A 26,487-nucleotide genomic window follows, 5' to 3' on the forward strand; every position below is an offset into this window, starting at 1 on the left:
TTGCTTGAGGGTAATTCTGTGAAAATTGCTTTTTTATTGTTTGTTTCTTTTCGGGTTCCTGAACTACAAACACCGATTGAGATAAAAAATTAAGAGCTTGTGCCACATGCTTACAAATAATTGGGTTCTTCCTGTTCCAGTAGGAGTTTTATAAGTGTCTCTAATTATACCCCTGGGTTTACACAGGTACACAGTGTACTTATGACACACTCCAATTACAGCTAACACGCTGCAGCCTTTTGGGAAATAAAGCTGTCAAGCCTGCATTATCAGAACTTGAAACTCCCCCCCGGGACATGTTTGCCCAGTTTTATAAAACTGATATAAAAAATCTTTATAAATCTATCTTTAGAAAAAAGAGTGCAGAGAGCGTTTGTTTTTGCCTGCTGTGCATTCATGGTCTGCATCAATACGTTTGGTGTGTACACTTGTGATGAAATAGGGTCCTGCAAAAAGCTCATCTACTTTCAAGAGTCTCAATCTGAGCAGCCCACTCTCCTACAGCTTGAGCTATACTGGTTGTTTTCAGCTCTGTTCTGCTGGAGGTTGCTTGAATTCACATTGCCCATTGTTCCTTAACAGCCTTTCTGGCCCTGTGTTTGAGATTCTTGAAGTGGCAGAAATAAAGAGCTGATATCCCTCTCCAGGGCCCTGAAGTCATTGCTCTGTCATTGGTGTGTTTGTTTCTATTTTGTCTTGTGCAGATGAATTGAAACAAGATCAGGATCACCATCCATACAATGAAAGTGTATTTCTCTAAGCACGGCATCCACTGCAGAAACTGTCACTCCTCTTTATGAATGCATACATAAGCATTTCACAGTCCACTGGGAATTGCACTGATACGCATTGTACTTTTAACACAGCGGATGTTGTTTTGCAAAGTCACACTAAGTTCAGATCCAGGAAGAAGAATAATTTCTAAATAGTGATTCTTTAAACATACAGGTCATCTTAACTCATCCCTGCACTGAGAGTCAGGAGCAAATCCTTCCATGTGCAGTACTTTCACATACAGCATTTTAGCAGGGATTTTAACAAGTCCTCTTAGACAGACTCCAGTTGGGGCTGTGCTGAGTAAGTCAGGCTGTGGCTACAGAAGTCTAGCAGTGGCAGGGGTGCTAGACATCTTTGTCAGAAGATGACCAACATACCCCAAAGATGTCTGTCCCTTCCATGTGCCTGTACTGTATGTGGGGCCGGGCTCCGTCTGCAGGAGAAACTGCGAATATGGGCTTTTTTCTCCACTCATGTCTTTTTCCATTTCTGATGGGCAAAGGCCTCAATGACTTCACTTAATCTGAGTGCCAGAGCTTTTCTGCACTTTTTTCCTGTGCCTGCCAGCTGATTGATAGCTAGCTTATGCTATGTAATTACATTCAGCAAACCTACAGGAAATAGATTGTTAAACATTGTGCTGGAAAGAGACTGATGAGAGATACGAAGAAAACGTGCTCCGGACCTTGTTATTGTCTGCCCCTGTGCTGACCCTCCAGTTGAAAACCCAGAGCCTGATTATCATCTGCAGTCTGGCCTTACCCCTAGGAAGAGTGAAGAACAGGGCATAGCAGTTAAAGCCGAGTGTCATAGAGCAGTGTGCTGTTTCAAGAAATTCTTTGCTTCCGTGGTAGATTTCTATTGTTTCCTCTTTTTAAAGGCACCTAATGTATTAATTTCATATCTGCACAGCTGGAAAAGCAAAAGCTCAAATTTACCAAACTCCAAAATCTCCAGCAGTCACATAAGCAACATTTTTATATAGATATTAAAATTTCCATCTGTTCCAAAATCACGTTGTTTTCTGAGCATTTAAAAGTTATCTAGAACGCTAGAGCATTTTTATGTAACTTTATAAATGAATGGATTACTGCTGTTGCTCATGACACTGATATTTAAACTCCTGAAACTATGACGTCCCACTGTGCGGTGTATTAGGAATGTGCTGGGGTTCCTCACAAAGTGCTCCCCCACTTGTCAGTGCTGTGCCCGTTAGCTCTGTGCCAGCGGATTTGTAGAGCTCTGCCTTACTCCCGGTTCTTCAGCTCTTCTACAAACTTCACAGTGATAAGCATTGACTTAGTAGGTTAGGAGTTTAAGCTTTTGTATGTATAAGAGTACCAGGTAAACTTCCGATGTTTACACGCATAGCTGTGAAAGCTCAGGAGGAACTCACCGTCTGTTCGGTGAGAGTCTGTGGCTTGTTCTTCCCTGGAAACGGACAGGCTGGAGAAAGGCAAGCTGGGCCCCGGAGGTGGGCGCAGGATAGCTGCGCTTGCCTGAGTCCCTGAGACAGATGGAAAGGAGCCATTGCTGCCCACACCTCTGCCACTCAGGCCTGCTGGCCCTGCAGTGACTGCTGACACTGATTGGGCCTGACTGTGATGAGATCTGCTTCAGGGTCACTTTGCTGCAGGCTGGCGGGGCATGGAGTGCCTCCCTTGATGCCTGCTGCCCTGGGCCTCACAGCTACTTGCTGCAAAAGTGCCTCTTAATAACAGTGACCGTAGCTTGAAACAGCTTGGAATCAGAAACCATATCTGGCAAATCTGACTCTGCTTTCCCATCTTTCACAGACGAGGGAGTAAGTATCCCAGGGCTTTGTGTGCCGGTGGGTTTGTTATGCTTGCTTTGTTTGGTTTCAAAGCCAGTATCTTTTCAACCACTCCACGCTGATTTCTACATGCCCATCGCCTCAGCTTTGGTACGCTGTTTGCCGTGATCCATTACTGGCTGGGCTGCAGATTACATTACTGGCCCAAAAGCGGTCCAAGATCGGCGTATGTGGTTGGTACTTAACTGCCCAGTACAGAAAGTGGTAGGTGAAAATCCTCTGTGTTTTTCACTTTAAATAAATAATCACATTACAAATCGTAATAGGATTTGCCTCATGTGTGGTAGCATCCCGCTGTAGAGATGATTTCCACAAGGAACTATGCATGCAGCATGCCCATGGCGAGCTGAAGCGTGTTGGCAGTAGCTGTGTGTGTCAGAGCTGGCCGAGGGGGGGTGGCCAGATGTGGGCCTTGGCATTCTTGAGGACTGCTTGCTGAAGCACAGCATGCCTTGTGAGGGTCTGCCATGGTGAATTTATCCTTCACATTTCACGCTGTTGATGTGTTTTCCTGCAGTGTTCTCTGCTGAAAACATAAAGTATAGTAACACACTAAGAAAACTAAGATTCACCATGGCCAGTTTCATTCAGGTGTCTCCTTCTCCAGGACCTGTTTACTCCACTCGGCTCACTTTGCAGGAAAGGGAATAGAGGGTTCTGGTTCCTTTCAGTTTGTTCCTGGAGGTGAAGCTGTGCAGTAAATAAGAAAAGAAAAGACAGCAGCTCTTCAGTAAGCCCTTGGCTTCTCTCCCATCTGAGAAGCTGCTGTTTGGCGCCTGCTTCACTGTTTCCTGTGTTTCTTTTCATTTTATATCCTCCTGCACTGGCTGCGTTTTCCTTTGTTATTGCACTTGTCATTAGCTCAAGCTGTCAGTCTGCGCCACTGTCGTCCTCAGCAGTGTGACAGTCGCCGGTCTGCACCTCCTGTGTGCCAGCTACTCCATCTCCTCAGCGCCCACACCAAACGCAGTTTCTCCCTTTCAGGTTTATCTTTTGAGGAGTTTTTCATGCACACACTTCAGTATGTGCATTTCTAATGGGTGATCTCTCAGAGTGTTGTGAGACCAGCTGTCCAAATATTGTAACTGACGGAAATCTGATTGAAGCTGACTTGGCGACACAGAGTGTATTTGAATTTACGGTGTATTAAAAACCCAATTTAATATCAGCAACATCTGTTTGCATACGTTTTCTTTCACGTCTTCTACTCCATCGTCAAGTACTGCTAACAGCTTCTGTAAAAATTTTGCATCTTTTCATCTTGCTCTGTAGTTTCCGATTTGTTTCCCTGTTTTGTGGTGTGCAAAAAGAAATGGAGGTTTTTGGTAAGAAGGCAGACAGAGCTGCACAGTAGGCACAGGTGAGAGAGAGGAAAGAGAAGATGATGGTATTTCCATTTCACACAATTTCTACGGAGGAGTACAGCATCAGTGCAGATCAATACCACATATGAAAGCCTCTGTTCTTACCAGGGTATTTATGTGTACTGACAAGCAGAGAATAAAAATTACAAAAGGGGGAAAATGAAAATACACTTGTAAAGGTTAACTCTGGAAAGAGAACAAAGTTTAAAAGGCAGTCTGTAAAAGCTGGAACTGGAGTTCAAATTTTATTTATTTTTGAAGTAGTCGGGTTTTTCTTCTTTTGACAGGAGACAAATGACATATCTGAACAGCCTAATGCACACTGCAGTCTGCAAACAAACACTATGCTTTGTTTTGATTTTGTGATGATGATTTAATGTTTCCCTTTTGGTCACACATTTTGTCTTTGCTTTGCTCTGTGTCCTGTGCAGATTTTGATCCGGGTCTTGGCATGATGGCTGGCATTACTCCGATGATGCCCGGGCTGGGAATCGTACCCCCTCCCATCTCCCAGGACATGCCGATTGTGAAGGAGATCATCCACTGCAAGAGCTGCACCCTGTTTCCTCCCAACCCCAGTAAGGCTGCCGCGGTCGCTGACCCACACATGTGGCCACTTTGCTTTGTGCTTTGCTGGCAACGTGTTTTAAAACGTGTTTTACATTTTACAGATCTGCAGCATGACTTTCAACGCCTCTCCTTCTGTTCTCATCTTGCTCTGTTATATTCTTCCCTAAATTGAGACAGTGGCAGATTGAATTAGTTTTTTTATTTCCTCCAGCATTAAAAGATTGTATTGACAATGGCAGCGTAACCTCACACGGAGACCATAAAGGCTTCAAGGTCTCTTGTAACATTTCTGCAATCCGGAGGATAATGTACAAATATCTGGGGGAGAGCAGTGATGGTAAAGTTTTAATATAGCTCATTGAGTTTTAAATTCCATTTCCATACGCAGTGCCGATGCAAAATGTAAATCAAAAACGTTTAAATAGTGCTCAACATAGGTGTGAAAATCCACTTTACAGTATGTGATGTGTTTAATACTTAGCAATGAAGAAAAAAACAGTTGCAAGCCCAGCTGCGTTTTTTTTAAGTTATGTGCAGCAATATGTCTGAGCTCCTGCTACTTTCTGACATGTTTCCTCTCGAGACTCCACGTTTGCATTCTGATCCAGACAAAGTGGGAGAGCTGAGGACTCACCTGTAATTAGAGGTGTGACCTCAGCAGAGTGTGATGGACTAACCCCATCCATAAACCCCCTTCTGGGGGCAGAGCGAGTGGGCGGTCAGCCCTCGGTCAGGTGTACAGCCCCGGCCCCAGCTGACTAGCGGGGGGGGGACTTGCAGGAATCTCATCTTTCAAACCACACCTTCTAGCTCTGCTTCGGCTTCTTCTTTGGAAAAGCATATGAAAAGAGATAATCAAAGGGATACATCATATCACAGTACTCATTTTTAATGATACAATGTATAACTTATAATAAAAATAATGTTTTTATTGGCCCCACAGTGTGCTGTTCCTGGTACACACTGATGCCTGGGTTTAGTCCTGGCCTGAGTTTCAAAGATCCTCTTATTCAGTTGGCCTTATGCATGTTTATACTGAGGCATCTATTGATCCTCAGTCACTGTATTCACATGAGCGTTGGAAATGGTGAGATGATATATGAAACAGGCAATTCAAACCCAAAAATAAAATAATAAATTTACATACCAGGAGCTGAATACAGAAGAGATGGTGAGTCCCTTCTTAAATGAAAAAAATAATTAATTAATATCAGTGCTAGTTATAATATTCTAGTCTGTCTCAATTCCCTACCTGGTAATTCACAAGCAGTTATGTTCAAGGAGATGTGTATTAATGAGTTTCCACCATGCTCTAAAGGGTTGTTCAGCATTGAAATCTACTCAGGAGAAGGTGCTGCACAGTTTCTGACAGCTGCAGCCAACTTCTTTTAAAACAAACAAATTCTATTTCAATAGGCATTTCTGGAAAAGTGTTGTTTTTAATTAAGACATCGGCTCCACACCTGTCATCAGTGTTCCTGTTTTGCAACTTGTTGCAAATTGAAAGAGTGCTACTGGAATTAAACTAGAAAAAGAACTACTTTTCATCTTTTAAAAACAAGAGCACTAAAACAGAAATACCAAACCACTTTACCGAAAAAGTTACTGTGTAAATATGCCCTACTAGTGCAAAAAAGAAAAATGCACACGAAACGCGCTGTTTTCCTGCAGGTTTTAATCTTTCTGACTAGCTGGTTCAGAATGATGCACATCTCTGCACCATATAGATGACCACAGAGTGGCCATAGTCTCCTGTTTCTGCAATAGATAGATAGATACTTTATTGATCCCGTGAGGGAAATTGCAATCCATTCTGAAGCAGCATTCTGAGTGTCTTTTCTTGTCCAGAACAATCCACTGTGCTATGACCCACACAATATTAGAAAAAAAACGTCTGGAAAACGATGAAAATGCGTGGTGTTTAAGGACTTGAAACGTGAATGGTGAGGAGGCTCTGCCCCAGCAGCGGACAGTGGGGGACTGGCCCAGAGATCGCCTGTGCAGGGGCCTCTCTCCCTCCTCTTCGGGCTTCAGTCAGCACAAAGAGCTGTGAAATCAGAGGACAGGGAGAGGGACTTCTGCTGGTGTGCCTCTGGTGCTGCTCTATCATTTACATCGCAATCAGTGCAGTTTTTCCCCTCTCACTTCACAGCTGGTTAGGGGTCTGCTGACTCGTAGCCCTTCCCCGAAGGAGCAGGGATTGTGCAGGCTGGTGCTGCTGCCTGGAACCACCAGATTCAAACTCAGCCCCCCCGTCAAGCTTTCCTGACTGTTATTCCTTCTTTGCAAGTTTTATCGTTTCTCTCCATCGTTGCTTGTCACGTTTTTTTAGACAGGGAAACGCTCTTGAATGGAGTCACAAGGTTTGTTTTCCTCTTGTTTGTCTTGGTTAGATAAAGGCAGTCAGCGTGTCTTTGAGCCGGTGTGCTGCCCTGCTCGATTTCATGAATGGCAGATGGCACCGATTGCTTGCTGCTGCTTTTGTGTTTTTAATCAGGTGTGGCAATTTAGGATATTGCTGTCTACTTCACATAATTCAACCGCTTTTTGATTTGATGTGCCACAGAATTGGACCGCTGGGCATGTGGCATGCTAATTCCTGTGTAATTCACATGTTTTTTTTTTAAACCTAGGGATTCAATTGCTCCTGTAGCAAAAAGGCAGCAAAAAACTGGAGCTGGCAGCTGCCCTGTTTCTCACCACAGAGCTCATATGGGTACTGGATTACTGTAGTTCTTGGTACTGTATGTGACTGATGAGCTCATACACTTGATTTAGTCCGGGCCGAGTCCCTCACCCTCAAACAGAAGACAGGTTGACAGAACGGAGCTGATCAGCTCGATGTTCCAGTCATGGCCAGAAAACATCTGGCCTCCTGACAAGCAGCATGTTCAGGGGTCTGTAACAGCCATGTAGGTAATTACTTTATTGATCATGCCTCAGCATGTTTATTATTTAGTAGAAGTTAATGAGCATGTAAAATTTCTTTTAACATGTAATTCTAGGCAACCGTATAAAATAAAGTCTGTCTCTTTAAAAGCATTTACTCTTGTCTCTGATCAGAATTTAATAAAAGAGATGTAGAATATGCATGAATTGGGAAAGATGTATATAATCCATGATGGCATTTCTAACATCTATAATACAGTACTCGAGTGCTGAATGCATATCATTAAGAATCTGAAAAAAGTGAAAGATAGTTTGCCTTAAAGGGTTGTTGAGCTATTCAAATCATAACTTTAGTGATATAGTTATTGTACATGAAGGCAGGAATAAAAGATATGGAGAGTATGTATCTGAGGAATGACCTTGGATGCCATTGTTGGAATTATTAGAAGTGTGGTAGGGCTAGATCTTGTCATGGCAAATCACAGGTTGCAGTGATGTTTCTTAATAGGACGATGGTAATGTAATTCCCTGAGATCCCTGCTGCTAGCAACCAAATGGGCTAGATGGGTTGAAAAGCCTTCTCTCCTTTGTCATCTTTCCAAGCTTGTTATGTCAGCTCACTCCGGGCTGTCAGGAGTGCTGTGCGTTGTTCCGCGAGCCCCACCTCCTTTCCAGCAGTCGTTACCCTGTCTGTGAGTCAGTGCCCTGTCCAGGCCTGTGTGGCAGTGGAAGAACGTGTACATGTGCTTCCCGTCACAAAGAGTTAGACCTGCGCTTTCTGTCCTCATGGGCTCTGAAACTCACCTTTACATTGATAATGCTTTGAAATTACCTTAAAAGACAAAGCTGTGTTACGTAGCATTTCTGTTGCAGATGTAAGTATTTCTACACCCCACTGAATACATTTTTTCACTTTTGCATCTGTGGCATGCTGCTCTCCTGGCCAGCCTGGCTTCCTCAGAAGTGCTGTAGATTGGAGGTTTCAGTGTGTGCGACTCCGACTCAGAGGCCAAAGTCACCATAGAGCCAGGCAAAGCTGGAAGAGGGAATTAAAGCCACCCTCCCATATCCTCAGGTTCAGAGGATCAGAGCCCTGCCTGTGCTCCTCTCATCCCCACACCTTACAAAGAAGTGCTCAGAAATCCTTCAGTAAGCCCCTCATTTCAGCTCCACCACGCTGCTTGAAAAAAGATCTCTCTGTCACCAAGTTGCAGGGCAGATGAAATCCCATCTGCCTCTCTGAAGCCTGGTGGCGTTTTTTGCATTTGATTCGTGCCTTGATAGGAGGTGCAGACCTCTGTCTGTACTTATTACTTCCAGAGAAGGGCATTATTCCCCAGGGCAGTCGTGAACTCTGACTATCACTAACAGTTGTCATTACTGGACAAGCAAGAATCGGAGATCCCAATCTCTAAGAACTGGGACTGGAAATCAAAGTCAAAAAGTGCATTTTAAAATCCGCCCAGCTCTCTGCCCAGCGAGCAGGGGAAGGTGACATGTCACTTGGCAGAGACCGCGGTTATTTAGCTCCCGCTCTCCTGCTTCGCTGGCAGCCCGCGCAGCCTTCCGACACACAAGCTGGCCGCTGCCGGGCCGCCCCGCTGCCAAGAATCCTCTGAATGTGCTCTCGCTGAGAAGGAGGAGGCAACTTCCATGACCAAATCACCCAGGAATCTGAATGATTTCAAAGCACGTCAGCAAAAAGATGAATTGACACTCCCTCTCTCCCTAAAACCTTTCCCCTCCTCAGCCTGGGACCGGTCTCTAGAACAAGGCTCTGTTAAGAGTTGTTGTTCTGACTGGAGAAGTATTGTCCCTGTCAGGAGCAGTACAAGGCAGGCAAATAGCTTTCTTTCTTAGACTGACTTGACATGAAATAAAAAAAATATAGAAAATTCTCAAAAGTAATTCTTTAGCCTTTCTGCTGTAGCATAAAATAAATGAAAAAAACTTGTAAGATGTGTTAAACACAAACAAACTGTAAACACACCAGTAGCATCTTTGTCTTTGTGTTTATTCACTGATGACAGGCACAAGCTGGAGTGTGGGGCTGTTCTTACTTACAGGTGTTATATTTTAAGCTCCCTGTCTTTTCTAACCTGGGTGCAGCTCTTTCAAGACAGACTAGTGAACAGATCAGAGAGACCTGCGGCGTTTTCTCGAGGCTACGACTGTTTCTGGTTTTAGAGGTGATGCTTTTTCTTTGCGTCAGCCTCCGGGCTGCAAGGGTGTCGCCCGGCTGGGATGGCGTCTCCAGGGACCTGCGCTCACATGGGCTTTGTGTTCCATGTTGCTTTCTCTCGCTCTGGCGATTCTGCACAGTCCTGCCTACAGGAAGGAATTGGAAAAAAAAAACTGCTTGACTGCTTTGTCTTTGTTTTTTTCCGTGTATGTGTGTGTATTTTGTCCCCTACAGTTTTTAATTTCATCCTTAGCGAAAGGGAAACAAGCATTTATTGCAGGCTGATGTCACATTGGTGTTTTAAAGCAGAAAATTCTTATCAATAGAAGTAAGGTTTTTTTCTGCACTTGCAATAAAAATTGCTAGGCTAATAAATGCTTCCCCAGGTGGCTGATCCATATTATTAGTGCAAAGTAAGAATCCACTACTAAAAACATAAATTGTTAGTAGTTCTCAGTGACACCACCTTGGCCGATGTGCCCAGCAGTGATTACAGACCATTTGCTGCAGCCGTTATTTGAGCTCGCAGTTCAGAGCCAGTACTGTTTCTGCTGCTCAGGGGTAACATTAAAGCAGTCCTGGAATGCAGTGTTGAATGGTTCATCCAGAGTCATCAGACCCGTTGATCGCTGGCATGTGTTTGACCAGTGCATTCTTTCCTCTGAGGCAAGGGCTGGAGGCAGTGCTGGCGGGACAGCCATCACTGGGGAGGTGATCAGGGGTGATTTTGAGGTGGCATGCCACCCAGTGCTGTCCGTCTGTAAAGAGCTGGCAGTCACTCTGCTGCCCTTTACTCTGTGATAACAGTCTTACTGGTGCAAAGCTTTTGTTATATCAGTTGCTAGTCAACCAAGGACCTTGAGCTTTATGAGATGAGAGATCATCTTTAAAAGTAACAGTGCAATTAACAGGAATTTAGCTAATCCTGGGCATGATGGATGAAGTGTGTTCTGTGCGGGGGGGTGCAAACTATTTCCAGTGTGTGGCTGGGGGCCAGCTCTGTCACAACTTTTAAAGTTTGCTCCTAGACCCCTCGTCTGCTTCAACCCAGCGCTGCTCATCAGTGAAGCAAACACAGTGCCTGACAAGCCTGTGTTTCTCTGTGGTGTTGTAATCGACAACAAAATGTTTGTGAGATGTTTCACAAGTTAAAACCTTCTCTGTATGTGAGTATGTGTGTAAAAAGAGCCTGCATGCAAATCTTCAACATTCAATTTTTTTTTTGTTTAATTTTCCGGAAACAAATTTGGTCATCTCCCTGCAAATTGTGATGTACCCATATATTAAAATGAGTTATTTGTAAAAGAAACATTGATGTCTTCAACAAAGACCTGTCTCCAGTGTCCTGATGAGGGCTCTTTCCTTCAAAGTCCACTTTCAAGTCTGTCTTCGTACGTGGGAACCCACTGAATATAAGTGCTCTTGATTCATGTATATGTTTATGTATTTGATTTATATTCTCAGCTTTTCTCTTTTTTGAATATTGAGACAGTGCAGGAATCTTTTTTGTTCCTTTGACGTGATTGTTTTGTGCAATTTTTTCTTTAGCAGCCATTTCAAGTGATTTAAATGGAAGCATACCTCAATTTCAAAAGATTTTCAAAAACCATTATGTGTTCAGAAATGCTTTAAACTAATTAGCGTCAGCAAGTTAAATATTTAAAACGTGTGCATGTATATTTAACCGTTAACGTGAGAGCTTTAAGAAGAAAATACAATTCCGTGCAAAAATTCTGCTTCAGACTGTCTTAACTTCAAATTACACTGTCTCTCGCTAATGCAATAAAGCAAGCAGTCACGACTTATCTCTCAGTGCTTTCAGACACACTGGCACCCAGCTGTTTCATCAAAATAAGGAACTTGAGGAACCTTGAAGTGTTCAACTGTAAGCTACAAAAAGGCAAATCAGCAGTGGGTTCTCTTATTGTGTACAGCGGTATTCTGCCTTGGAGGCAATGAGCACCCAAGTTTCTTTTCCACAAGACCATAAAGTAAATTCCAATGTTCTGTTTATATTGTATACTGAGTTGGAGAGGTGTAATTTGTGTCTTAGACATTTGCCTCGTTAGGTTGCAAACAGACAGACCTCTGATGATCTATAGAAATTGTAGCCATTTTGTTTAAAACTAACAGTTAATCCTGACAGATTTGTATTATGTTGTACAAAGCCTTTTATCTTTAGGGATGAGTAGAGAGGAACGCTTGTTTGTTAATGATGAGGAACACCTGGCAATGAGTCAATTAGATCTGCCTGGCAAATGTGCTGGATTAGCTACTACAACACCTCACACTGGCTGCTCGTGTGGAGTTTATACTGCTGTTAATAAAGATTTGGATCCTGACTACACCAACAAGCTGTTACCTCCCTGTACAGCTACACGTTGTTAGTACTCTCCAGATAGTGCTCCCAGAATGAGGAGCCAAAGGCTGGGAGACTGTACTATTCTATTCTTTTACACTTTTCAATCTTGTCCTACATCTCATTTATACTCTAGCTTTTAGTTCTGCTTAATTTACTGTTGTAATGTGTGTGGGATGTACCACAAAGTTATGGTGAGATATAAAATAAGTTATTAGTTTGATGTGCATTTAGCATTAAAGACTGCTAAGTAACAAGCTTGGTTCCTTCTTACTACATCTAGGCTGCATTAATAACAATTAAGTTGTAACTATAGTAGGAAACCCTAATTGAGACTTTACTGTAAGTAAATTGTTGATGCTCATAACATACACAGCCTGACTGGGTCTAAGCTGCATCTATTTTTGCTTTACTTTTACTTTACTATTGAAACCAGTGAGAGAATACTGATTTGTACAGGTTACACTGATCAGTCCGGTCAGAGGTCCAAGCTGTAGGGGAGCTAAGGAAATCAGTGAATAATAATGAACTTAGGGCCAAATAACCCTACCCTACACATGTGAGGAAAACCAGTAGGGGGAGAGGATGAATGAGGAACGCATTGCTCAAAATAGACAGCTCATGCCTTGGGTGTCTGAAAAGAATAGATTTCCCAATCTGCAGGCACACAGACTCATGAGTGCAGATCAAACCCTCATTCCTTCCTCCCGTAGACCTGCCACCCCCAGCCACCAGGGAGAGGCCCCCCGGCTGCAAGACGGTCTTCGTGGGCGGCCTGCCGGAGAACGCCACCGAGCAGCTCATCGTGGAGGTGTTCGAGCAGTGCGGCGAGATCATCGCCATCCGCAAGAGCAAGAAGAACTTCTGCCACATCCGCTTTGCCGAGGAGCACACCGTAGACAAGGCTCTCTTCCTTTCCGGTACGCCTCTTCCAGGCCAGGCTGTGGGCTACCTCCTGGACTCAATTCCACCTGGCACACGGGTTCTCTAATCCCCGCACTTGACTTGCTTGGAGACAGTACCAGGGCCCTGCGCAGGGAGAGACCCTGCAGGGGTCGACACGCAAAAGGTGCAGGAGAAACCATAGCCGCAGGGCAATAAATCCCTCCCCCACATTTTTATTATGCTTTAGAAAGCAGATAAATCATGGGAAAAGTCTGGAAATACTCTTAGATATCCTCTTTCTGAGGTCTTTCTGCTTTCCCTATCTTACATCGGTTTCCCAACAAGTAGACTTACTCTGAGTGATCCCGTGTATTGCACACTGTGGGACGTATATGCAGGTTTCACAAAGGCCATTAAGAACAGTACACTTTGATAATACCCCTGAATTATTTATGATTTCTTTTCAGGGCACTCTCTGCTGGGCTGGAAATATTAGTATTGTGAGACACCGGCAACGCTCCATATATTATATAGCCATATGACAGTTCCTCATAGGCCTACCCATAAATAATCCTACTTATTTTTTGCACGGAATACACCTTATAAAATATTTAATGACTACCGGGAGCAGTAAAGCATGAAAGAAGGAGACATAAACTGCAAACCTGTTCTTGTTTCTGTCAGTGGGGCTCAACAGCCATGACCACTGTGGCTCGCCAATTGCGCAACAAGGCTTCTTCTGTCCTGGGGCAAGAGGTTGCTGTGGTGAACTGAAGGGACCTGACTTGGGCTGAATACAGTAGATGAGATGCAGGTTGTACAAGCAGCCGCGGTCTGAAATTAATTGATAGGAAATAATAGAGTGAGCCGGCACAGACCTAATGGGGAACAGTCAATGAGCAAGAGCTTTAACTCAGTTTCATACTGCGTTGCTTTAGCATCTTCCTTCCCCCTCGGAGCTCCCTGCCAAAACCACCAAAAGAGAATTGAATCTGTCTGAAGAACATGTTTCCTTATCTCTGTACAGTGTGACACCTCTGGGGTGCTGGGCTCTTTCTGGCTTGTCCTCTAGCTAGTACTGGTGAATCCATGCTCTGCTAGCACACAGGTCTTAGTGTTTCAGTCAGGAATTGCAAAACAGAAAAAAATATATATGTTCCTTCTTTTGGAGGCCTAATAATATTTTTCCCAAATACTTTTTTCCCAGATCCTAATGAATTGTACAAATGTAAAGGACACTTTTACTCTTCTGAACAATACTCATCAAAAACAAGGCTTCTTCTTTGCTTTATCCTCTAGTCTGTCAAGACCCCCACTTTTCACCACAACCGCTTGGCCTCCAACAGCAGACGCCCCACTTCAGTCTCCCACATCCTAATATTCACTGAGCACAGGCCTTCATTGACAGTACCTGTGTACTGTGTATTGACAGTTAGCTCAGGAATCCACAAACCCACAAATGACCCTAATTATCCCTTAGTCCACTGGGAAATGCAGTGCCCTTCTGATAAGCTATTTGTACTACAGACACAAAATGGGGGTAGAAACTATGAGAAGAGTCTGGAAATACTCTCAGTCATCCTCGGTGCTTTGTGCTCTGTGCTTTCCCTATTTTCTGCAGTATCCTGGGCCCATAACTGACTCCCCCTACAACCCCTACACTCCATATTCTGTCACAGCAGTTATTCTTTTTTCTCATTCTGGACATCGTAGCTGCTAAACAGCACAACAGGATTAATAAGGTAGGATGTTGTTTTCTGAAGGGTAGACACATGCATGGACAAATTAGTCTTCCACCTGTGTGGGTTTGGAAAGCTGAGTTGCAGATTTCTTCTAAAGATGGATGTGTGGAGGGAAATAAGTGACAACCAGATGGCTGTAAAGAAATGTAAAGCAGCCCTTTTCTGGTCTTACGATTCACATTGCAAGATTGTTTGTCAAATCACATTTCTGTGACTGGATTAAGCACAGTGTTGAAGTGTGCTTAAAACCGTGACGCCACAAATGAGTTTACACTGAAATTAGCATCAACCTAAATTCACGAGTTCTAGCCGACAGCAAAAGAGCGTACTGTCATCAAGAGTTCAAGGAGGAAGGCTCGCTTTAGGAGTGTAATGTTAAAACCATAAAGGAAATGGGTCTTTAGATGTGTTTATCCAACAGATTACTGCCTGTGAGGTTGTAGCATAGGTCTAGTATAGAATCCCAACCCCCTCCCCATTTTACCTTTCAAAACAGGGTTGGATATTGAAATGTGGGCTGTAAGGGTTTTTTTTTTGGGTATCGCCACATTTCCAATGTTTGACTCAGGTCTCCTATTCTTGTTCTTTCGCTGTGCGGTACTGTGAGAAAAAATAACTTTCTATGCTCACATGCCTACTCGTCCCCACTCTCTCCTGTCACTCAGGGTACCGGATCAGGCTGGGCTCCAGCACGGACAAGAAGGACACTGGGCGTCTGCATGTGGACTTCGCTCAGGCCAGGGACGACTTGTATGAGTGGGAGTGCCGGCAGCGCATGCTGGCCCGCGAGGAGCGCCATCGCCGGAGAATCGAGGAGGACAGGCTTCGACCCCCCTCCCCGCCTCCCATCGTCCACTTCTCCGAGCACGAGTGCAGCCAGCTGGGCGAGAAGATCAAAGGTTTGGCATTTCTCCCTCACCCAAGCTCCCTCACCGGCCCGACTCAGGCAGGGTCTGTCGCTCTGACCCACAACCCCCTCCTTCACCAGCCCGACTCGGGCAGGGTCTGTCGCTCTGACCCACAACCCCTTCCCTCACTGGCCCGACTCGGGCAGGGTCTGTCGCTCTGTCCCAAACCCCCCCCCCCCCTCACTGGCCCGACTCGGGCAGGGTCTGTCGCTCTGACCCACAACCCCCTCCTTCACCAGCCCGACTCGGGCAGGGTCTGTCGCTCTGACCCACAACCCCTTCCCTCACTGGCCCGACTCGGGCAGGGTCTGTCACTCTGTCCCAAACCCCCCCCCCCCTCACTGGCCCGACTCGGTCTGAGCGACAGACCCACAACCCCCCCCCTCACTGGCCTGACTCGGGCAGGGTCTGTCGCTCTGACCCACAACCCCCTCCTTCACCAGCCCGACTCGGGCAGGGTCTGTCGCTCTGACCCACAACCCCCTCCTTCACCAGCCCGACTCGGGCAGGGTCTGTCGCTCTGACCCACAACCCCTTCCCTCACTGGCCCGACTCGGGCAGGGTCTGTCGCTTTGACCCACAACCCCTTCCCTCACTGGCCTGACTCGGGCAGGGTCTGTCACTCTGTCCCAAACCCCCCCCCCCCCCTCACTGGCCCGACTCGGTCTGAGCGACAGACCCACAACCCCCCCCCTCACTGGCCTGACTCGGGCAGGGTCTGTCGCTCTGACCCACAACCCCCTCCTTCACCAGCCCGACTCGGGCAGGGTCTGTCGCTCTGACCCACAACCCCTTCCCTCACTGGCCCGACTCGGGCAGGGTCTGTCGCTTTGACCCACAACCCCTTCCCTCACTGGCCTGACTCGGGCAGGGTCCATCTGTGCCGACCTGGATCTCCCTGTGCATTTCCTGCTCTTATTGAATGCACTCCCCTCTTCATTCATCTACAGTGTGTCCCTTGTGTGCCTCTGAGTCGTATTGTGTTTCACTGTGCCCTGCATCATTTTTGTCTTCACATTTATTTCCCTTGTGTGTTCTTTTCCCACAATAATGCAGCTGTAATTTACAAATTATAAGTACTTTTCACAGAACAAGACTGTTGAAGTGGCTGTTTTTTATTCCTGTTGTTTGTGCTGTCACTTGACTTTAACTGATAGGATATTTCATTATGAAGATGTAAAACTTACTCCTTTCGGGTATTTTTTCCACAGAAAATTAAAGTAGGAACACTAACGACTGCTATTTATTCTTTACAGCTTGTCTGTGCCATTCTGTTTCTGCCTGCTGTACATCTGTGTCAAGATGTGCTTTCCTCTGTTTAGGAGCAGCTCTGAAAGGCTTGGAGCAGCCAGGCTACTCTGGAAACTAACAGGCTTAAGCTCCTCCTGGGTGATGTGTGAGCACATAGCGCCTACCCACTGCTTTTGGCTAATTTAGACAAACCTGCCCTCAGAAACCGGCACTCAAAGCAGCTTTAAAAATTAATGTTGCAGACTTTTCCAGGCAGTTTCACGTTATTGTTTGCTCGAGCGACTACGTGAAATTGTCTATTGTTCTTTATAACATACAGGCAGTATTTTTAGCACTCTAACAAGCCAGCAGTTGCTGTTCAAAGTGACACTTTAATCGTCTTGTAAGTTAGCAGGAGGCTCTCTGTTTTCATTTGCCTGGGAAGGCAAAATAGGAAAATCAGCTTGGCAGCTGGAATGGAGTAAGACGAATAAATTGCCACTCATCTACCTTTTGAAGTGTTATCTGTGTGCCTTTGCCTCACTGTACTTTATAGCTTGTGCTGTGCCGTGTTGCATGTATGAGGATAAGCTCTGTGCATGGAGATTTGCAGTGAGATTAGAGGTGTGGTTTAGGTTGCTGTTTTTTGCATCTTTTTCTAGTCATCTGCAGTGCCCTCCCAAGAGTCCTCAGCCAGATATGAAAAGGCTTAGGCTGAACCATCTTATCAAAAATTCCACTCTGACTATCAGGGTTAAGTCTCGCTGCTGCTTCATTGATTTTTTTGGCACCAGGTTTCTCTTATGAGCCCATATAACTCACACATGCTTAGATCAGAGGATGTTTCTACTGGGCCAAACCATGTCATTTTGCATTTTGAAGACTTTTAGAATTCTGAGCATTTCTATTTTCTTTAGAACATTTGCATGAACAGTGCTTAGGAGTTACAATTTTCTTCTCTTTTTTTGCTACCAGTGGCAGCAAGTAAACAGTGGATTTGCCCTTTTGATGTTTTGACAACACAGACAACTAAATCTCACAATGGATAAACTGATGGACTCTCCCTGTGGATTTACTGTTGTGATGCATTGATTCAGTATTTAGATGGCGATAGATTATTGATGTGAAGAATTTGACAGGCCCCTGGGTTTCTACAGCTTGTGCAGATTGTAAATAAATCAGTTCTCACACTCAGTCCTTCAGCGCTGTGCTTCACAAGACAGTAGAGCGAGATGCCTTGATTTTCTTCTCAGTAGTTTTTTTTCTCTTTGTTTCCAATGAATTTGCTAAGTTTTATAAAACACTGTCAAATTACTACAAGGCTTGCCTTGAGTATTGTTTGCAGGGCTTGAAAGCGCAGTGTGTGTGACCGCACATCTGGAGAATGGCACAGAAGAGTATGGCTGTAGGCTAGATGTCTAAGTGCGTTAGTAACAATGGAAATCAATACGGCATTTTCCCTCTCTCTGCCTTATCTGTTTATGGCAATAGCCAGATACAGCCCAAGCATCCAGCTAAATTACAAAAAACAGACAATGTGGTTATTGTGTGGGGCAGTTTAAGACTAAGGGAAATGTAGGGTGGGAGGTTGGTGATGGGATTAGAAGCAGATTTCGCTGCTGCACAAAGGCAACATGTCAAAAACCCATCCACATCCAGGACAAAGACTAAAGTGCTCAGCTTTCACTGAGGCTTTGGATCACAGAGCCCCGCTCTTTCAACAAAGCTTGAAAACACAAAGACAGAATCCCACTCTCATGGATCACAGCTGCATTCCCTATCCTGATTCTTTATCCTTTTATACCAGTTGCCCAATACAGATGAGAAGCAAGTGCTCTTTGTTGTACTTATCAAAAGTAGCCCGGAACCTGCTTTTGTCATTGCAGACTTAGGAATATGGAGTCCCAATACAAGCTCCTTGCATTTGCCAGTTTTCTTTAGGTTTCTGTGCTGAAGACAGTAACAGAGCTGATGGTGGTAGGAGGAGCTAGCAGTTTCCTTTCTCATTAGTGTGACTCACCGGTTGTCTTAAAGATTTCAGTTGCACCCTTGATCTCACCTGTGCCTTTGAGCTAAACCAGAGCCATAAAATCCATTGTGTTTCCCCCCAGAATTCTCTTTTAAAGAAATTTCTCTTTATTTCTCTTCTTATTCATTTTCTCACCATCTCCCTCTCTACTGTTGGCTCCTTCCCTTCCAGATGACTCCAAGTTCCCAGAGGCGATCCGCATTCTGCTGACCTGGGTGGAACGAGGTGAAGTGAACCGGAGAAACGCCAACAACTTCTACTCCATGATCCAGTCCTCCAACAGCCACATCCGGAGGCTCATGAACGAGAAGGCGGCACACGAGAAGGAGATGGAGGAGGCAAAGGAGAAGTTCAAGAACGCCCTGGCTGGGATCCTGGTTCAATGTGAGTACTATGCGACCCTTCCTGATTGTGTCAGGGCTCCACAGACACATTCTACTTCATAGATGGCGTGCAGGTGCTCTTCGTGAAATGACAGAGCTGCAGCTCCTTTGGTTACAGGTTCATAGCTCTTTGCAGAAGAACGTCTTAATGGAGATTGACTGATAGTGGCCTGTGCTTGGTAAAATAGCTCGTCCCACACACTGATGACTTGGGAAAATGCAAAGAAAAGGCAGAGCATTAAGCATTACTCAGCATCTCTCCAAAGACTGCCTGTTAACATTGAGGTCAGAAAGGCCTCAGTGCACTTCAGTATTATTACAGGGTGTGAGCTGTGGTTTCTGCCACAGTGCAGTTAAGCTGCAAGAAGATGAACCATCAGCTCACAGTACTGGGAGATGGCTCAGTAGGACAAATTGGCAGCCACTGTGTCTCCACTTTATGAGTCAGACCCATCTTTAAGAAGAACTTTACCATTGTATTCCAAGACCTTCATTCCAGTGTTTTCTCTGTGAACCTCCCAAGTGGTGAACTCAGTGACCCCACTACAAGATTAAATACCCTCAGTTCTAAGGTCATGCCATTGTAGGCCCTTGTACCTTCCTAGCCCAGACTGTACCATGTCTGCATGGCTGTGGTTTAAAACTCCTGGCTGCTTAGGAGGTTAAAAAAGGAGGAAAGAAGAAATTCGGCGTCTGCCTCTCACTTCAGCAAGCATGAAGGGCTGTGTAGTGACAGCACCTCTCACAGTCACAGCGACTAAACCCACACATCAGCCTGCACTCGGAGAGCACAGTCTCCAAGTCACAGAGATACCATTGCCAAGTCATTGCTAAGTCATTTTGGATTTACCCTTCCCCTCTTGTTGTTAAAAACCAACTAAACCAACTAAACCAACTGGGGCGGAGCAGTGGCTCTGTGGCTAAGGATCTGCGCCTCTTATCTAATCTTATCCTACAAGAATGGGTGTCCAAGAATCTAGAAAAGAACAGCTCTTCTGTGCTTGCAAACATTGCGAAGCACTCATAGAGTCAGCTGATATCTGCATCAATCCATTCTTCCTTCAGTTCTTAGGTTCTCTCTCCTTCAAAAAGAGTTCACCGCTTGCATAATGCATCTGCTGTGAATTTCTTATGCTTAAAGGGAGGGGAGGTAGGGGGGTTACTGGAAAAGGTAAGTCTGTTGGAGGTCTTGGAGGTCAGACTGGGGAGGAAGTGAAGTGAAAGACGTACAGGTAGAGTATGAGTTTCTAATAGATGCCTGGTCTGGAAACCAGATGTGATGTCTTAAAGTGCAGAGGTACGAGATAGAAGCCAAAGAATGCTTTCATAAAACATAACAAACAGCATGAAGAAATATTGGTTTGCAGTTTTAAGCTGTAGATTAAATGCAGTGCTCAATTAAAATGCAGCACTGCTGTTTGTTCTACTTGTTTATATTAATCCTGGGCAACTAACCTGGAGAAGATAAGTCTGCAATAGAGTTGAAGTAAGTAACAAAACAACATGAATAATAAAGAATCAAAAATGTGCAGAGACAATTGACTTTTGTAGCACACCCATGACAAAACGTACATTAGAATATTGCTATGCAATATGCAACCCTTCAGTTGAATATATTAAAGACTTTTAGTACTCCCTAGCTAATTAATTCATTGACTATTATAGGGCTCAGTTCAATTCTTAAGGACCAGTGGAGGGGGTTAGAAGGGCATCCTGCAAGCCCAGGCAGTGTCAGCACAGCCCAGTCGCAGTGGGTAGGGCAGTAAGAGCACCATGCTGGAATGATCCAAATCAACCAGGTCAACAGTCATTTCCATTCATGGGCTTGGTTTTTCACTCCAGTTCTAGTTTTGAAAATGTCACACTGGAGTTTAATTCTAGCAGGGGTTTATAAATGTGACACACATATACAAACAAGATCTCATACATATTTAAAAAAATGTTTTCCGTGATATAAATTCTGATTTATCTGGATTATTGTATTAGACTGATACTGCACATTTAGCCACACTTTGTACACATGTGAAGCTGGGTGCTTTTCAATTTAATGTGCTGTTACACCAGGAAGCAAGAAGCAAACCTATGAGTTATTACTTGGTTTGTTTTAAATAACATCTCAGATTAAAAAGTACAGAAGACCTGGCGCAACGGTAGATGTTCAAAATTGATTTCCTTTGCTGCTGTGGATAAAAAAGGCAAAATGAAAACGATGAATCATGTTAGCAAAAGTACTCTCTGAGGGAGTGAACAGTGAGTGTGTAGAATTACACTCCAGGCACCTATGGGCTGTCTGGGGAGGCAACAGTCTCCTCTGTGCCGACCGTTCACTCATCAGGAGTATGGCCTACCTGCAGTAAGCCAGCAGTGCCTGTATTCAGATCAGGACTCACCTTATCCTCACTTTGAGTGTTACTAACTCCGAGGTGCTGATCTTAAAAGAAGTACTGTTGTAACCTTTACGTGGGAGGAGATGTTTTCACAAATTACATATTAAGTTGAATAGTGAGAGAATTATATTAAAAGAAATTTGTTGCATTATCATTAGATTAATCTTCTTTGCAGAAAAAAAAAATTAAACAAATCCTAACATTGGGGCAAGATCCGTTCCCGAGTCAATCTTTAATTCTCAATAATAGGAATAAACGGCCCCAGGACAGCAGCGCTTGTTTTGACTTGGTTTTACTCCCCTCTACAATGTTTTTGTCCCCACTTCGATAAGACTGGCAGCCCTTAAATAAAAGGTTCCCACGTTAAAATTGGGACAAATAAAAAAAAAGGCAAAGCATTCCCAAAACAGCAGGCTGCAGCCGCAGTCAAGACTGAAATGTGCTGCAAAGGCAGGTAAGATGGTGACTGATTAAGAAATACCAGCTTTCTAAATGTCACCGGTTTCCGGAGCAGCCTGTGCAGAAGCAGGAGCGTGGGCTGGCTGTCAGACAGGTGCTGTCAGCTCTCCGAGTCTGCGGGGGGGGGGAGAGGGGAGCTCTGCACACTCCTCTGCCTTCCCTATCGATTGCTTCCGTCAAATTAAAGGATGCTAAAGTAGTTATCGATCTTGATAACATCCCTTCACTCCAGCGTCTCACAGCCGCGGTGAGAGCTGAGGATGCCTTATCGACACAGCGGTTTATTAAGACCGATTATCATAAGGTTTCGGAGTGACTGCTCCTTCCCCTGGCAGTGGTGGGACCGGAGGTCCTCCGAGGAGTGGTGGCAGGTAGGCTCTTTCAGAGCTGCTCTCAGGGGAGTGCTGAACTGGCATTTTTCTGTCTGTGTGACTTCACAGTATGGTACAAACAAGAAACTCCAAATTATTCTCCAAATAAAATGCATCCCACGTGCTAGTAACTTTGCTTTTTCATCAAAATAATTTTTCAGTCCAGTAAGGGAGGCTTTACAAAATGTTCATCCTCGTCTTCATCAGCTGTGGCAGGGAGCAGCAGCAACTAGCTTTCTGTCCTGCACAGTATCACTATGTTGGCTGGAATGCATATAGGCGTTGCATTGCAAACCAGAATGACTGAGAGCCAAGCAAACTGTTTTCAGCAGCATTGCTGTTTAACATCTGTGCATATGTGCATGTCAGATTTCACAGAAACGCTGGTGGCATCTTCACTTTGTAACTGTTTTTGACCAGCTGGACACAAGTCAGCACGTCCCACCGGGATTTGATTATTTCCTCACCCTTTATCCTTGGAAGAAAAGGGAAGCCTCAGCTGTCAGGAAATTTGTGCTCCAGAGCAAACTTTGGAATGAAGCCATGCATGACAGCTCAAAGGCGCTGAAATTATTTGATGTCCATTTCTTGTTCTATTTTATTAGTGTGCACATATTTCTAATTAGTGCTTGCTGTATTTATTTCTAATTAGTGCTTGCTGTATTTATTTCTAATTAGTGCTCACTGACTTAGTGCCAGAAAACAAAAATGAACCTTGAACAGAAGCAGTAGTTATGAGTGCGGACTAAGTGCATCACCATCAAGCCCGTTGTACTCGCTGTATTAATGTTGTCCAAAGTGAATTGCATGTGTGGCTTGTAAGCTGGAAACAAACATAAAACTAACATATCTGATTTCATCTGTTAACTGAGTTGGAAATTGAACCCAAGAAAGATGAGGACACTTTGCACTATTTTTCCCTTTACACCCTTAATGAAATATGTTCAGTCGAGAGGCATATAGACAAGCACACACTCACGCAGGGACACATGTTTTCCTATGATTCATGCCTCGTCTTAAAAATGAAATGACTTTGTAAACAGCTTGCCTGCACTGTGCTGACATCTGCTATGATAGCTCTGACGGTGAGAGAGTGCTGTTACTGTCAGGGGTGTGTTATAAGATTCAAGTCATCACTGCATGAAATTAACGGCTTACAGTGGTCACAGTGTGGTCAGAACTGGTTTGACTTATAAATTTTAAGCTCGTAAAGAATGAATGTACATTTTTATACAGAAAGTTTTTTTCTTTGGGGATTATATCGCAAATGGATTATTTAATGAGAAAATAGTGACTCGTGTTGAAAGTGAAGGAAAATCTATCAGCTACTAGAGCTGTTTTACGAGTGATTTGTCATTAATGCTGCATCCTTTCTAATTCGCACTGTAGGAGGCAATGAGGTAAGTCAAACTCAGATGACAAATTCCCTTTGTTAAGAGCGTAAACAAGACCTACACCCCTTCCAAAATAACAACCACAGTAAAGGTGGAAATTGTTAAATGATTTTTGAAGAGAAATTCATTTTCCAATGGAGGAAACGTCTTTGTGTGTGCATGACCGCAGTCAGATTGCTTGAACTGTTCGACTGCAACCTGGGGACGAACAGTGTGACAGAAACTGGTGATACATCCCCAGGAAACAGGCAGCTCCAGTGGCTTACAAAGGCACTGGCCTGCTTGCTGGGCTAGTTTCCACAGGGCTGTGTGGCTCCAGACTTCCAAAGCTCTTGATTGATTGATTTATTGCATGCTCTCCACCATTTATGATGGGATTCCAAGACTTCTGACAGCTTGACCAGGGGTAAGCCGTCTGTTTTTCATGCAGTGTGCCACACCGTCTGGTGTTTTAGGACAGCAGTCATCTCGCGGTGGGACCGTGGGCCTTCTCGTTTTATCATGGTCCCACAACCTCCCCGCCTGACATGACCCAGACCCGAAACACAGCCCTGTGCTGTAACGGAGAGTACAGCATGACTGCCTACCTGCCTGATTCCACTTTTTTACTCCTCTGCTCCTCCCACCCGCCCTCTGTCCGGACGGTACAATCTGGGTTCGCTATCTGACCGGCCCTGCACACCACCACAGTTGAGCAGATTGTGTCTGTATTCCACGCTGCTTCCAAACAAAAGGCATGGGACCATTTCTCGAAAGCCCAGCGCAAGAACCTGGACATGTGGCGCAAACAAGCAGAGGTTGGTCATTTTTTTCCAAATGTTTTCTGTTTATACTTCTGTATGTGTTTGTGTCTTCTGTCAGTAGCTCCCTCTCTCATTTCTTCTTCCTTTCTCCATTTCCACATCTTCCACCCCACCCTCTGTTTTTCTCTAGAGTTTGCCAGTTTTTTAACAGAGAATTAATTTAGAGTTAAGCAAGGAATTAAGGTAGCTAAGTGCCCAGCGCTCTACAACACTCCATTATGTGAAACTCGGTGAGCTTTTCCTTATCATCTAGGCTTGCCTATGCTTTATGGGCAGGCCAGCTGCTGTGCAGAAGGTAGCACAGCTGGCTGAATGCTGGTTTGAAATGGACTCCTAAGGCCTTTGATTCCATGCTCATAGAAAAGGTAAAGCACACAATGATATTTAGTTACTAGCATTTAGGGAATCCTGCTTTTACTGTTGCATATGAATGCAGAGCTCCACTGCCCCAGACTGTCACCCTCCCCACACCCCCACTGTCACCCTGCTCACACCCCCACTGTCACCCTAATCACACCCCCACTGCCACCCTCCCCACACCCCCACTGCCACTGCCACCCTCCCCACACCTCCACTGTCACTGTCACCCTCCCCACACCCCCACTGTCACAAAAAGGTCTCCATCACAAGACAGCTGTACCTCTCAATGTTTATGCTCAATAGCTGAAGCAAGCCCTTATAGCTTCCTTGCTTTTTTTAAAGCATTAAAGCCTGTCATGTCTGTTTTTAAAAAGTGGCTCACATAGTTGTTTTTTTATGCTTGAAAAGCTATTTTTTCCCTAGGGGAAGGGTTGATATTTTATGAAACTTTGTGCGTTCCCTCACTTTAATCAATAGCACACCCTTCTGGTGCTTAAATGAGCAAACAGTTTTTCCACTGTAATTAACAGCCTAATTTCTTCAGCGGTGAAGGATAAACTCTTATGGGTCAAAGCTCTGCCAGGATTTTTTTTTCTAAACGAGGAGCTCTGCAACAGTAATTTGCCGAGTGAGTTTTTTCTGGATCGTGGGTGCATTCTCTCTGCTGCCTCTGTCACCGGAGGGCAGCTGTAACAGTGGCTTCCTACTGTGTGATGTTCTCTCTCATTCGTCTTGTTTTTGGCTTGTTATCCATTGTGCCTGCAAAGTCAGATCACACCAACATCTATTTGTTGCCACAGATCTCTCTTCGAAGCAATGAATAACTGCTGTTATTCTTACCTTTTAAAACACATCTTGAGCACATTTTCCCATTTATCCAGTATTCCTGTGATATTGTTAATTTATGATTGAGGTTACATTGAATGTGTTATCTTCCGTTTCATGCTTGTGTCTTTGTGAGTCCCAGTGTCACTTCAGCTGCGAATAGTTTGAATTTAGAAGTAAATTATGTTCTAAAAGAAGAGTCTGTGCATTCATACACCTCTATATTGTTTGCAAAGCTAACTCTGTGGACATGTTTTAAATTTTGTCTGTGGTTTCTAGCACAGAATGATCAATTTGTCTTTGAGGTGCTTCCTATGTAAGGGCTTCCAACAGGCTTTTAATTAATGTGAATATTTTATTTTTTATTTTATTATTATATTTATAATTATGCACCCTGAATTGCATCTTTGCACATTTTTCTGTATTTCCATTTGACTCATTTCCATAATTTGCTAAAGAACTTGCTCTGATGCTAATGTAATTATTGCTTAAGACAGCAGCGTTATTGGGTACAAGCAGTGTGAATTAAATTCAAAATAACCACTTTCCAGATTGCACTGAATTATTTTGCAGATATTTAGAAAAGAGGAAAACACGAATTTTTAAATTAATGTAGGTTCCCTCTGATGCCTAAGTAGCCTCTTATTTTCCTTCTCTCCCCTTCTCTCTCGTCGTTCTTCTACATCCTTTTAAGCCATTAATCTAAAGGGGCTTTTTGCAAGTAAAGCAATTATTT

General features: G+C 44.3%; 1 protein-coding gene across 4 annotated transcripts in view; it reads left to right on the forward strand.

The window, feature by feature from the left end:
* The window catches only part of enox2 (ecto-NOX disulfide-thiol exchanger 2), a 182,721-nt gene that overhangs the window by 140,122 nt on the left and 16,112 nt on the right, over positions 1-26,487 (forward strand). For all 4 annotated transcript variants that reach the window (XM_088925256.1, XM_088925257.1, XM_088925258.1 and 1 more), the window contains 5 exons: positions 4,407-4,553; positions 12,689-12,895; positions 15,268-15,501; positions 18,941-19,153; positions 24,454-24,560. In XM_088925256.1, coding sequence (XP_088781382.1) covers positions 4,407-4,553; positions 12,689-12,895; positions 15,268-15,501; positions 18,941-19,153; positions 24,454-24,560 — 908 coding nt within the window. The remainder of the gene's footprint in view (positions 1-4,406; positions 4,554-12,688; positions 12,896-15,267; positions 15,502-18,940; positions 19,154-24,453; positions 24,561-26,487) is intronic.

The sequence above is a fragment of the Atractosteus spatula genome, chromosome 9 (genome assembly GCF_055471065.1).
Source record: "Atractosteus spatula isolate fAtrSpa1 chromosome 9, fAtrSpa1.hap1, whole genome shotgun sequence".
NCBI classification, from domain to species: domain Eukaryota; kingdom Metazoa; phylum Chordata; class Actinopteri; order Semionotiformes; family Lepisosteidae; genus Atractosteus; species Atractosteus spatula.